Source organism: Pteronotus mesoamericanus, unplaced genomic scaffold (genome assembly GCF_021234165.1).
Source record: "Pteronotus mesoamericanus isolate MK-2021 breed Mesoamerican mustached bat unplaced genomic scaffold, CSHL_Meso_final contig_1242, whole genome shotgun sequence".
NCBI lineage: Eukaryota > Metazoa > Chordata > Mammalia > Chiroptera > Mormoopidae > Pteronotus > Pteronotus mesoamericanus.
In genome coordinates this window covers 1966223-1978319 of record NW_026555053.1, presented here as the reverse complement: position 1 = coordinate 1978319, position 12097 = coordinate 1966223, and the positions used below count along the sequence as shown (strand labels likewise).

General features: G+C 52.2%; 1 protein-coding gene across 1 annotated transcript in view; it reads left to right on the top strand.

Moving 5' to 3' along the window:
• The window catches only part of ADAMTSL3 (ADAMTS like 3), a 143461-nt gene that overhangs the window by 93955 nt on the left and 37409 nt on the right, over positions 1-12097 (top strand). Inside the window, exons 16-17 of the mRNA XM_054589091.1 lie at positions 4827-5116; positions 9514-9643. Of these exons, the coding sequence (XP_054445066.1) occupies positions 4827-5116; positions 9514-9643 (420 nt within the window). The remainder of the gene's footprint in view (positions 1-4826; positions 5117-9513; positions 9644-12097) is intronic.

The window sequence follows — 12097 nt, the reverse complement described above, 5'->3', positions numbered from 1 at the left end:
TGACTGTGTGCCCTCGCACAAGTCTTGAATCGCTCTGTGTCTCCCTCTTCAGGCCGGGTTTAATCTCCCCGCGGTCCCTTCCAACTCAAAAATCCAGTGGCTTCCATCCACATGTGATGTGAGACGTCTGGATTGAAATGGTGTAAGTGGGAATGCAGAATTAAGAGTCAATCAAAGAACTGCCCTGGAGGCAGAGGGAGAGGAACCGGAAGAGAGCAAGAGGTCAAAGGTGCTCTGAGCCCCGGCCAGGCGGCTTAGTTGGTGAGAGCTTTGTCCCCAAAGGACACACGCAGGAGTCAGCGAGTGAGTGTATAAATGAGTGGAGCAAGCAGTCGATGTTCCTCTCCCTCCTCATTCTCTCCCTGTCTCTCTAAAATCACTAATCAATAAATAAATAGGAACAAAACAAAGGCGCGGTAGGACTCCTAGGAGTCGAGAACGCCAGCACCGCTGGTAGACTCACGTAGTGGGACCGCGGAGCCCACGTCAGACACGCGAGGTCTGTGGGCTGTTTCCCAGGAGGGCGCCTCCCGGCGCTGGGGGTGGGGGCCCCGGGGCCCCGAGGCCTCTGTCCTCCTCAGCGCTGGGGCTGCCTCTCTGGCGCCCTCCTCAACGGGCAGGGCCCCTCCCCAGCCACTGCACGGTGCGCCGTCTGCAAGGTTTCCTGCCGTCGAGCCCAAATACATACGCCTCCTTCACATTTCTGCTTTCTGAAACAAGGAAAACAAAAAACCCCCAGGTCTGTGCGCCATCCGTGTGACGCATTTTCACAGGTTGGGGGAAAGCCAGGTCCCGAGCGTGCTGTCTTTCCCACGCTCACCGTTCGTAGCCTTCCCAGTGGTTCTCGTGGCAGGTGATTTTTAGATCCCTGACCCCGCTCAGCGCTCTTTTCAGAACACACTCTCGTGGGTCGGTGTCTCTTGGGCCTGTGGTCCCGCCCAGCGGGGAGCACCCCCGGGACCGTGCCTCGAGAGATGTGGGCTGGGGCGTTGGCCCCCACGCTCGTGACACGGGCTCTTGTACACGGGCCGCAGAAGACGCTGTGGGCGCTGCGAGGTGAGTGGCGAGCGTGGGGCCCACCCCGGACGCTCGGGGATCCGCAGGGAGACGGGGGCCCGAAGGAGTGCCCGGAGGAGGACGTGGGCCCAGGGAGGGCCCCTTGTTACGAAGGCCAAGGAGGGGCGCAGGGAGCGAGGCTCCCATCTCGCAGAGGGCCACGGGGCAGCCGCGGGGGCTGAGGGAGGGTGGTTCTGTTCGTCCGGAGAGCCTTTTCCAGTGAATTCCAGAGCAGTGCCACTCAGAGGGTAGAGAAGTAAATGTGGAAGAGACTTAAGGCATAAATTCCCAATCAGGAGGACATGGGGCAATGGCCGTCTGACTGGAACGCATAAGCACTGGGAGTCCAGTTGATCCGGAAGAGAGAAAGAAAAGAGTGGTTGATGGTGTGTCGTTGGCTGTTGTTTTATTGCTTTTCACTTGAGGGTAGGGCAGTCTTACACGTATTAAAAAGATAGCAAGGATTTTAGACAGGTCGTTTGACATCCCTGGGCCTCCCAGCGGTACAGGGAGGGGGGTGGGCTCGCCGCCCCTTGAGCTCTTGTCCAGCTCTGAGCTCCTGGGATGCTGTGAGGGGAGGAACCTGTGGAGAACAGGATGCACTTGGAAGGGAGCGTGCGGATGCCTCACCAGCAGGGTCATAGGGTTTGCAGTCTAGAGAGATGCGTCCTACCAGGATCTCTTGTTCCCAAAACAAAAACTTGTCCCCGCGCCTCACCAACTTCCCGTTCTCCCAGCCCCTGGGGATCTCTGTTCTACCTTTGGTCTCTACAGACTTGTCACTGGCATTTTGAGCAAAGTGCCCCAAGAGCCTTTGGGGGTGCCTCTAAGTTTGGGGACCCCTGGATCAGATAGCGTCCCTTTCAAGACCTAAAATACGGTTCAATGTATTGACTTGGAAAAGGGTGATACCATGTAGCTGCAGTGGGTTTGGGCCCCCTCCTCATTCCCAGCCTGCGTTTTCGGTCAGCCCCACCTGACCTCGCTGGCGGCTCCTTCCTCTGCACATTCCCCAGGCGGAGCTACGTGGCCTTTCCTCCCGCAGGTAGGGGAGCCCGCAGCACCTGGGCCCTGGCCCGGGCGGCCCCTCCCTCCCACCTCCGCCCCGCCTGCCTCTGTGGCCTCCAGCAGTTTTCCTGTATCACTCGCACGGCTGGCAGCTCCCGGCCTGCCCCTGGCTGCCTGGTGTGAAGTTTATAGTTTCCTCCCTCCCCTTCTCTCGGTTCATTCCCTCGATTTCCGAGCAAAACCGCAACATCGCTCAGCTTCCAGTTCATCCTTTTATTACCACTGTCTTTTGTGGTTTGGGGATGCTTGCTTGTTGACAATGAAGGAAAAGATGAACATAGCCGTGTTTCCAGTCCCCCAAGGCGAGCCTGCCAAACCCGCCCAGAGAAGATAAATATTTCTGCTCCTGTGGTTTACCGTGGCCCGGGCTCTGAATTTACATAGGGAGCGCATGTTCCAAAGGCTTCCCCCGCCCCCCGCTTTTTTAAATGAGGAAAATAAAAATGATAGCTTACAAAGCTCAGCCAAGGAAACTGCTGTGTTGACCTTCTTCGCTTTCAGCCGTGGAATGTGTTGACAGTTGATACAGCTCCTCGTTGTTTTAAAAGTTCTTCCCCAGAGCCTCTGTCATTTCGGTGGGGTGGGACCGTGACGCCCCCTCTCCCATCTCCCACGTCCGAAAACCAAGGAAATAGGACAGATTGAGAGCGAATGCTTCATGCGTTTCCTTCTCTGCTATTTTAGCATTTCCATTTGTGGAAATCATAGTGGCTAAAATCAAATTAGGTTACATTTCGGGAATCTGTTTTACTAACAAACTTGGGACTCACTCATAGTGAGGGCTTGTTTTGTGCCAGACCTTTTCTGAGTGTTCCACGTGGGTTAACTCATTTCCTTCTTACACGGGCCCCATGACGGGGCATTATTATTTCCTCCGTCCAGGGAGGAGGAAACCCCGGCACAGAAAGACAAAGACACTGTCTGACATTTCAGAGCTGGTCGGTGGCAGACGGTGACTCTCTGGCGGGGGAGACTGGGAAGAGCCCCACTTTTATGTCAGGTGACCCGACTCAGGCTTTGCCCATCCTGGGGTTGGTGTGGTAGGGCGGACAGAGAAGGCAGCGATCACCTGCTGACACTGTGAGGTTTACAGATCAGGGACGGCTTCCTGGGGGAGAGGGGCCTGTGCGGCTCTGAGGTGCACCCGGCGTGTGAGGAACCGCGTGCCGGGGGCGGGGGGCTGTGTGCGGGCCAGTGGGGCCCCGCGGCCGCACCGGGGCGCAGAGGCGCTGAGGGTGGAAAGAGGGGTGGCCGTGGCAGCAAGCAGGCAGCTGGGGAAGCAAGCAGGTCTCAGAGGCAAACCTCCGACGACGCATCGCGGATTTACATTTTTTTAATTCCACACATCATCAGCGATGCCATTTCTGTTAACGTCTCTGTTTTTAAAATGAGTGCATTGACAAAGCTTTCTTTATTCCCAACTTAATTCCTGAGCTCCTGCCTGTAGTTATTAAGCGCTGGGATGGGGAGCCAGGAAAATCGATGTTTCTTTGTGGGGCTCGTGTACAGCGGTGGTGTTTCGAGTTTGCCGATGGGGTGGGCCCCCGTGGATGGCTGTAATGAGGCTTTGTTTAGGGCTGGACGGCTCCGGGAGACCTGTACAGCCCTGTCCTTTGAGATTTTTTTAAATCCTCACCCGAAGATGTTTATTGATTTTTGGGGAGAGAGAGGTTGCTGTGAGAGAGAAATATCAATCAGTTGCCTCCCATACGTGCCTGGACCAGGGATCAAACCTGCAACCTTTCCGTACACGAGACGATGCTCCAATCAACCGAGCCACCACTACGGCCCATCTTTCGATGATTTTATACATCAAGGCCAATCAGAGTCTGTTGCAGACTCAGCGCTGCTGTGTGGCACGGAAGCAGCCATGGGCCATGGGCGAACAAGCCACGGTGGCTCTGTTCCAATAAATCTTTGATTAGGGACCCCAAAATTAAAATTTTATGTATTTTTCACATGGTACAAAATATTATCCTTTCTTCCCCCAACCACTGAAAACTGTAACATTCCTCCCTAGCCGGCAGGCCACACAGACACGCGTGGGCTGGATTTCGGCTTTGGACGGGGTTGGACAACCTGTATTTAGTGGGTAATAATTCAGGATGAGAAATAAATACTTCATGCAGCTGGATTGTGCAGGACCTTCAATGTTTTCTAAGAGCCTCAGAGGCTTCGTGTATTTATATGGTACATGGAAGAGAATGGTAAAGCCTCATCTGCTCTGCAGAAAACATTGCTCAACTTACAGTTTAGTTTCTAAATACGTATTTGAGACAGTTGACTCAACCCCTGCATGTTAGCAAAGGAGAAGCTCGGTAAAGGTTTGTTGACTAAATATCGGTGGAAGTCCGCATGTTATAAAAGAACTCAGATGAGAAGTTATCACTACAGAATTGTTTCTTTATTACCATAACATAATGGTGTTATGCGAAGCCCAGAGCACAGGGTATAGAGGTCTGCAACTTCTGTAAAGAGTTGCAGAACGGGTGTAAAGCTTAATTTCTCTTTGGGGAGAAATTCTCTGCGTCGCTAATAAGATTTGCAAATTTCCGAAGTACATCGTTGAGCACCCACAAGGCGTAGCATTCTGAGTGGGTTGGATTTCGCCTGAATGACGTCCTTGCTCCCTACGCAGAATGCTTTTGCCGCTCTTGCTTCCGGGGCCCGCTCGTCACGGTTGCCTCCCTGGTTCTCCGCAGGTTCGTTCCGGAGCCCTGGTCCGCCTGCAGCACCACGTGTGGGCCGGGCCTTCAGGTCCGAGAGGTCAAGTGCCGCGTGCTGCTCACGTTCACACAGGCGGAGACGGAGCTGCCGGAGGAGGAGTGTGAGGGCCCCCGGCCGCCCGCGGAGCGGCCGTGCCTGCTCCAGGCCTGTGGGGACGGCCCCGCCGCCCTCCAGCCCGACGCCTCCCTCCCAGAGCCGGACAGCGAGATGACTTACCACTGGGAGTACGCGGGGTTTACCCCTTGCACAGCGACGTGTTTGGGAGGTATTGGCTCCTTTGCTTCAGGGACAGTTATGTGTGTGTTGCTATTGGTTTGAGAACTTACTAAATGGGTTGAGCCAAATATGCAGATGAGCACAACTGTGATTTGAATAACTGGAAACCGTGCCTTTCCTTCCGTTTATTTTTTATTGTGATTATTCTAGAAAGAGAAAGGATAGTGGGACTGTACCTTGATCCCGCCCCCCTCCCCCAAATTATGTTCTTTGGCCTAAACAGCTGAATAGTGGAGACAGGGAACAAAGTCACCGATGATGTGGGATAAACGGGAAAATGCAGAGCTCATGGGCTGAGCCAGCCTTGTGCCGGAGGCGGCCTGGGGTGGCCGGCTTGGGTGCGGCCCACAGTCAGATGTCGTCCTCAGGAACCATTTGGGTTCGTGGCTGCTTTGAAATGCTCCCATGGAGAGAATTGTGATATCAGCGAGTACTGCCTTCCCGAGTTCAGTTCCCCTCCTGACATATACATACATACATATACACACACACACAGACACATACATATACACACGTATATACGCATATCTGTATCTATAATATAAAATATATATTTAATATAAAAACATTTACGTGTGTGTGTGTGTGTGTATACGTGCACCCGGATGACATTGATTAATGCAGGGTGCCCCGTGAGCGGGGTGGGGCGCAAGCCAGCCATCCTGCGAGGGGGGAAACGGAACACAAACCGAACTGGCCCGCTCCCTGGGGAGAAGGGTTCCCGACGTGCTCCATTAGCCATAGCCGCTCTGTTCTCCTCGCATCTCTTCCCGTCGTGACTGGCCTCTAGCTGTGGCTCCTTCCAGCTACTCTTGACATAATCGGTCACTTCCTCTCAGGTTCCATAGATGTTTATGGCGCTGTTCGTAAGGCCAAACAGCTTTCAACGACCTTTAATCCTTACCAGCTGTTCCCCCAAAGAACTCACCTATTCGGAGTGCTATAAAGCCTGCATTTGGACGTCAAGAATGATATCGTTCCTGTGCACTTCACTGGGTCCGCAGCACACACCTTACGCCTCCTTCTTTTTCATGACCTGGGAGGTCACTCCCTCGCAAACGGACTCATCAGCAGAGAGAAAAATACGTGTTAACTCTTCTTTCCACTCTGGCCCTGGGCCTGTAGCTGTACAATCTGTACATATTTATATATAGGCGTCTTGTCTATTTCTGAAAGAGCATTATAATATGTTAACATAGCATTGTACGAGGCAACCCCGTGTGAAGTTAGGTCTATTTTTTTCCTTAATGGATTTATAGTGGCTCAAAAGATGAATTGGAGTTCTTCCATACCTGTCATGAATCTTAAATCTAGGAATTACCTGTTTAAAAAGATTCGAAGAGCTCGTTCCTACACCTGCCTAAATCCAGTTCTCCTTTTCCCTTCTTGGGGGCAGCACTGAGGGGGAGGCTCATGGCCCCACGTTGACCATCATTTTCAAACCCGCCCCTCTGCCCACTTACTGTTGTAGTCGACTCGAGGTTTTAATTTTTAAGTAAATGCCATAATTTAGATTTTCTTGAGAAAAAAGTCATCCATTTCATGAAGATATTGCGATTATTATCGAGTTGTTCATCCAGCCTCAAGTTGCTTTAAGCTTCCCTCTTCTCTCTGTTCTTTTTTGTTTGTTTGTTTTTTGGCCACAACGAATGTTTGATCTATTTACTCTTTTTGACCTGAGATTTTGATAGGGAATGACTTTCTAGAAATCCTAATGGCAAGATTTGGAGGGCTTAGTAGTTCGTTATTCATTTACAGTTGGACACTATTATGTTACAATTATTACAGTTCTGTTACAGTTATTACAGAGAGTGTTACAATTTCTGGCTTTTGGAAATTATTGCTGTTTCTTTGTAGACGAGCGTAGGATCGATATTTGTTACTATTCCATTAAGTGCTTAGAGAGGGCATGTTACATCTATTTCCGGGGCCTAAGGCTATTGGGTGATTAAATCAACATAACTGTTTTCTTCAAATTACTTTTCCACATTTATTTCACCGCTTGATGTATTGAGTACTGGGTGGCATCGGAAAGCCCCTGGCAGTAGGTTTTTCTCATTGCCTTGGGTGTTTCTTACTGGGCCTGCGTGTTCTGTTGTTTGGCATGTTGAATGTTCAAGACTGGTTTGCCAGGCACCCAGCTCACACGAACCTTAAACCAACGAAAGGGAGCCTGTTCGCTAATGATTGGCTCTGCCTCTCCTCTTAGAGTCTGTGTTTTTACCCTTTCCTCATTAATTTCTTGATGAAGTCTTTGAATTTTTTTTTTTTTTTTTTTTTTTTTTTGCCGAAAATATAATAACCGTCTGATCATCACAGCGTGGCAGTCAGATGGGCAGCGTGAGGCGTCCCACCTCCCCTAGCGAAGGGACTCGTTAGAAAGGCCGCGCTGAGATTGCCACGCTGGATTTACGTGACATCTTCTAATGCTTACGTGTAGTAGTGCCCGCATTTTGTTAAGTCCAAAACGAGGTAAACCTGTTCTTATCGTTTTTCCTTCCGTTTCTGAAGACAGAGGTTTGGGCGAACCTCCTGAAGCGAGACGTGTCACAGTCACAGTGTAGGTCCAGTATTTGCGACGGGAGCTGTTCCTGTGGCCGTCTTTGGAGAACCCGCCCTGCGTCACTAAGCATTCCAAATCCTCAACTAAATTTCCCCGTTCTTTTGAGTGACTTTCTTTAAGACGGAGAAGATTGCCCTGTTATGAAATGCCACCGAAAAGGGTTGAAATGCGACAACTTTGGTGCTTTGAGGTCCACCTGCTTCGTCTCCAGAAAACACTCCAAAATAGTCTCTGTTCTTCAAAGAATTTCGATTATGAAGTAAAACATATGTGCAACGTTGCTTGATTTTTCTCAGATTAGAAATAAATGCAGCCGGCCCTGGCAGGGAGGCTCGGCCGTTCGGCGCATCATCCCGTGCGCCGAAGCGCTGTAGGCTCAGTCGCTGGTCGGAGCACGCACAGGAGCAACGGACTGATATTTTCCTCTCATGTGGATGTTTTTATCTCTCTGTCCCCCTTCCTTCCTCTCTAAAATCAATACATATATTCTCAGGTGCGGATTAAAAAAAAAGCAACTTGATGGAAGATGCCTAGAGACTTGAGATGGTACCCTGCCATGGTCAGGAACCTAAGATTACAACCCAACAAAGCAGGAGAAGATGGAGTCGAAAGAACTAAACATCACAAATATATATATTTCATATATACTTTGGCCCATCCTGCATTCTATAAAATATTGTTTAAAACGGTTGAATCGAAACATGGCATTTGGAAAAAGAACCACAGTATTATAACATAACGGAACACACATTCTTGCATGAAACTGAATACATTTGCATATTTCTGCTAGCTGCTGTTACAATTTTTATTTGATTTTTTTCATCAGAAGTTTGATTTATATTTTATTGAGCTCTGAAACCCCAATAATCCCTCCTAGCCCAATGGACGGAGAACAGAGGTGGAGACATGGGCGTTGGGGTTAGACAGACTTGGTGTGGCCTCAGGGGAGATACAAGCCAGCGAGAGTTTATAGCTGAACACGGTGTGGGCCCTGCTTTGGGAAGCCGGCTGGCGGCATTGGGTCCTGCAATCCTCAGAGAACTAAAGAGAGACTGCTGAATTAGGAGGGAAGGAGCCTAATTTTTAGTTTCTAATTTACCACCTTTTTTTTTTTTTTTTTTTTTTTTTTGCTGTCTTAATCTCTCTCTCTATACCTCAGTCTCTGTACTATGACGTGAACAACGTAGGCACAATGCCACTCTTCTTTTGGCCTTACAAGATTGCGGGGGACTCAGAGAACCCACTTGAAAGCTCTTTGCCCACGTCAAAGCCCTTCCCCACTGTGGGCGGGGTAGGGGCAGGCATGGCATAGACCTATCACCAATTACTGCCATAGTGACCAGGAACTCAGGCCATAATGGAAACTTTAATAGAGGTTATACATCAAATTTAGCACAAATGCAATGATACAGAGAAAATGTTACTGTTTCGCAGCTGACCTGAAGGTTCCTCTTAGGGAAACTACTGTGTATGTTTTCAAGGAACACATTTGAGGGACCTCCCAGCTTCGAGTATGGGTGGAACGTAGACACGTTTGGAGGTGGGACAGGGAGTCAGGGGTGCTCCTTAATGTTTTGCGGTGAGTGTATTTGGGGGAGAAGAGGTAGGGGGCTGAGTTTAAAAGGCGCCTGAGAGAATATCAAAGATGGGGAGGCTTGAGAAAATGAAGGATTATTTGCTCCCACGCACACCCTGAAGTGTAGGCCTCGCCGCCGCGGTAGAGTCCAAAGGGCAGTGGGTGAAGAGCCAGACGCCCTGAGACTCGGTTTTCTTTCCTTTTTCCCATCGGAGTCACTTGCGTTTTCTCTCCTCCCGACCCCCAGGCCGCCGAGAAGCCGTGGCGGTGTGCTTGCACATCCAGACCCAGCAGACCGTCGACGACAGCCTGTGCGACGTGGCCCACCGTCCCCCGGCCATGAGCCAGGCCTGTAACACAGAGCCCTGCCCGCCCAGGTAGGTGTGGTCCTGCGCCCCGGCAGGCTGTGTCCGAAGGCCGCACCCTCTCCCACCGCGGGCGCGCCGGCGTGTGGGGGCTGGCCTCGCCAAGACTGGGCCGCCCGGCCTCCTTCCGGCCGCTCCCCTGCCAGGGGCGTGCGCCGCCGCGCCGATTCTGCCGAGCGGGTACCAGCAAGCCCCGCCGGCTGGACTCCTGCTTGCGGGAACCTCGAACGAACTCACCATGGCCTGCCGCCGGCAAAACCAAGCGGCCAACGGGTTTGTCCTCTTCCTTCGTCGGTCTTGTCAAGGGCATGTCTTGGCCTAAGGCCCCTCGGCGGAGGGCGGCGTTGAGTGGAGTTCGTCCATGTGTGTTCAGTGACTGAGTCATCTCTCGTCGGTTCCCTAGAACCGACAGCAGCGGGCTATTGCCCTGGACCCCGGAGGGCGGGGTGTGGTGAGGTACCACCTCAAAGAACAGGGGAGGAAGGCTTCCTTTGGTCTCTGTGGTAGGAAAGGTTGACCTTAAAAGTTCTTTGGCTTCCCGCTTCAGTCCTAAGGTCCTGGGGAGGGTAGGTGTTCCCCCAGCTTCTCTGTCCCTGCGTATTGCTGGCTGTAGGGGGCGGGTCATAGCTCAAGGCTTCCCACGCAAGACCTTCAAGGACCCGGCCCCGAGCCGCCCTTCCTCTTCTCTCCTTTCCCTCGATTGTCTTGATCACCCTTCTGCCATCAGGCTGGCTTCCCCTGCAGTGGCTTTTTTTGGTTTCAATTTTCCTCTGATAACACGGACACGTCATTGTTGGCAGCTTACGACCCAGTATTTTATAAACCTGTCCTGTGCCTTCTGAGCGGCCGCTGCCTTAATTGAAGCCTGTGTGCCCAGAACTGTGTGCCGCTCGGACCCTTCTGGACACATGTGCGGAGTGACCGTGTGACGCTCCCGCATCAGGCCCTTCCGGTGCGGATTAAAATCCACATCCGTGACTTTGGCACAGTCTTAGTTTCCCGGGGTTGCTGTCACAAAGGATCACACGCTGGGTGGCTTAAAGCACAGAAACACACAGTTGCACAGTTCTGGAGACTAGAAGGGCAAAACCACAGGGCGGTTTGCAGGCTGGTTCCTCACGAGGGCTGGGAGGGAAACCTTGCTGCTGGGAGCCTCCAGCGTTTCTCGGCCTGCGGGTGACGCTGCGGTGTTTTCCTGTTGTCTCCCTCCTGCCTGTCTCAGCGCCCGAATTTCCCCTTTAAATGAGGTTGTCACTCTTGTAGGATCAGAGCCCACCCTAATGCCTCGTCCTAATTGGATGATCTACAAAGACCCTATTTCCAAATAAGGTCCCAGCTGCAGGGTCTGGGGTCAGGTCTTCAGCATCTTTTGAGGGGATGGACAGTTCAACCCAAAGCAGCATAGAAAGTCCTTCGTGACCCTGGTTTTAGGTTCTTGGACCACATCTCGTGACACTGCCTCTCTCGCCACACACGCGCGCGCACACACGCAGACACTCACCCCGAGGAGCTTGGTCGGTCGCCGCAGTAACTTCCACCACGCCCCATGCTCACGCTCTGTCGTGCCTCCTGGGTGTTGCGCAGCCTCTGCCCGGAGCCGTTCTCTGACATGGAATGTGCTCATTCTCTCCCATAAACGTAACGATCGGCCCCCCTCTCGGTGTGTAAAGAAGCCCAACAGGATGGGAAATGGGATCCCCGCCTGAGACATTCAACCGAGGGGAACGCCTCCATTCCCAAGAGAAGTCACGATGCCTCAGGGACACGGGACTAAACCACGGCCAGGTGTCCCTCTGTCCAGGAATCTCATACACGTCCTGAGCTCTCTGGGCCTCGCTCCCTAATCGGAATAATGACGAAAGATGCGAGACTTCGGGATCTCCCAGGTCCCTCCCCGCGCCGACCTCTCCTCACGGAGTTCTTCCAGAGGCATTTTCCATTCGCACCTGCAGAACCACGCCTGGTGGTCGGGCGATCGGCCTCGGGTCTCCTCGTGAGCAGCTCTCCCTGCTCCGGGCTGGTTTTCGTGCTAAGAACAGCAGCCTTTGGTTGGCCTGCCCAGGAGGTCAAGGCCGGGTGAGTTTGGTCTGCACAGTCGTCCTGCCTTTGCTCAGCAGATCAGGAGATTTAACGAGGCTGGAAACCGCTTCCTCAGGCCGCCGCCGCTGGGCGTGTGCTGGTTGCCGAAGTGCCAGCCGTGGGCGGGATGCCCTGCCCTCGCCACGGGGCCTCGGCGGGAGCCGCGGCACGTTGTCGCCGGCATCAGCGCCGTCTCTGCAGAGCCCCCAAGCTCAGGCTAACAGAGCACCCAGTATGTCTTGGCCACGTTGCAAAATTAAGAGTCTGTTTTTATGTGAAGGGAAAGACTATTCCTCATTTCAAAGGTGCAGCTTTAATAAACAATTTTGAAGGTTGAGAGTTATATTGGGAAGAAAAAAAAATAAAACCCAGCAGAGACAAAACGTT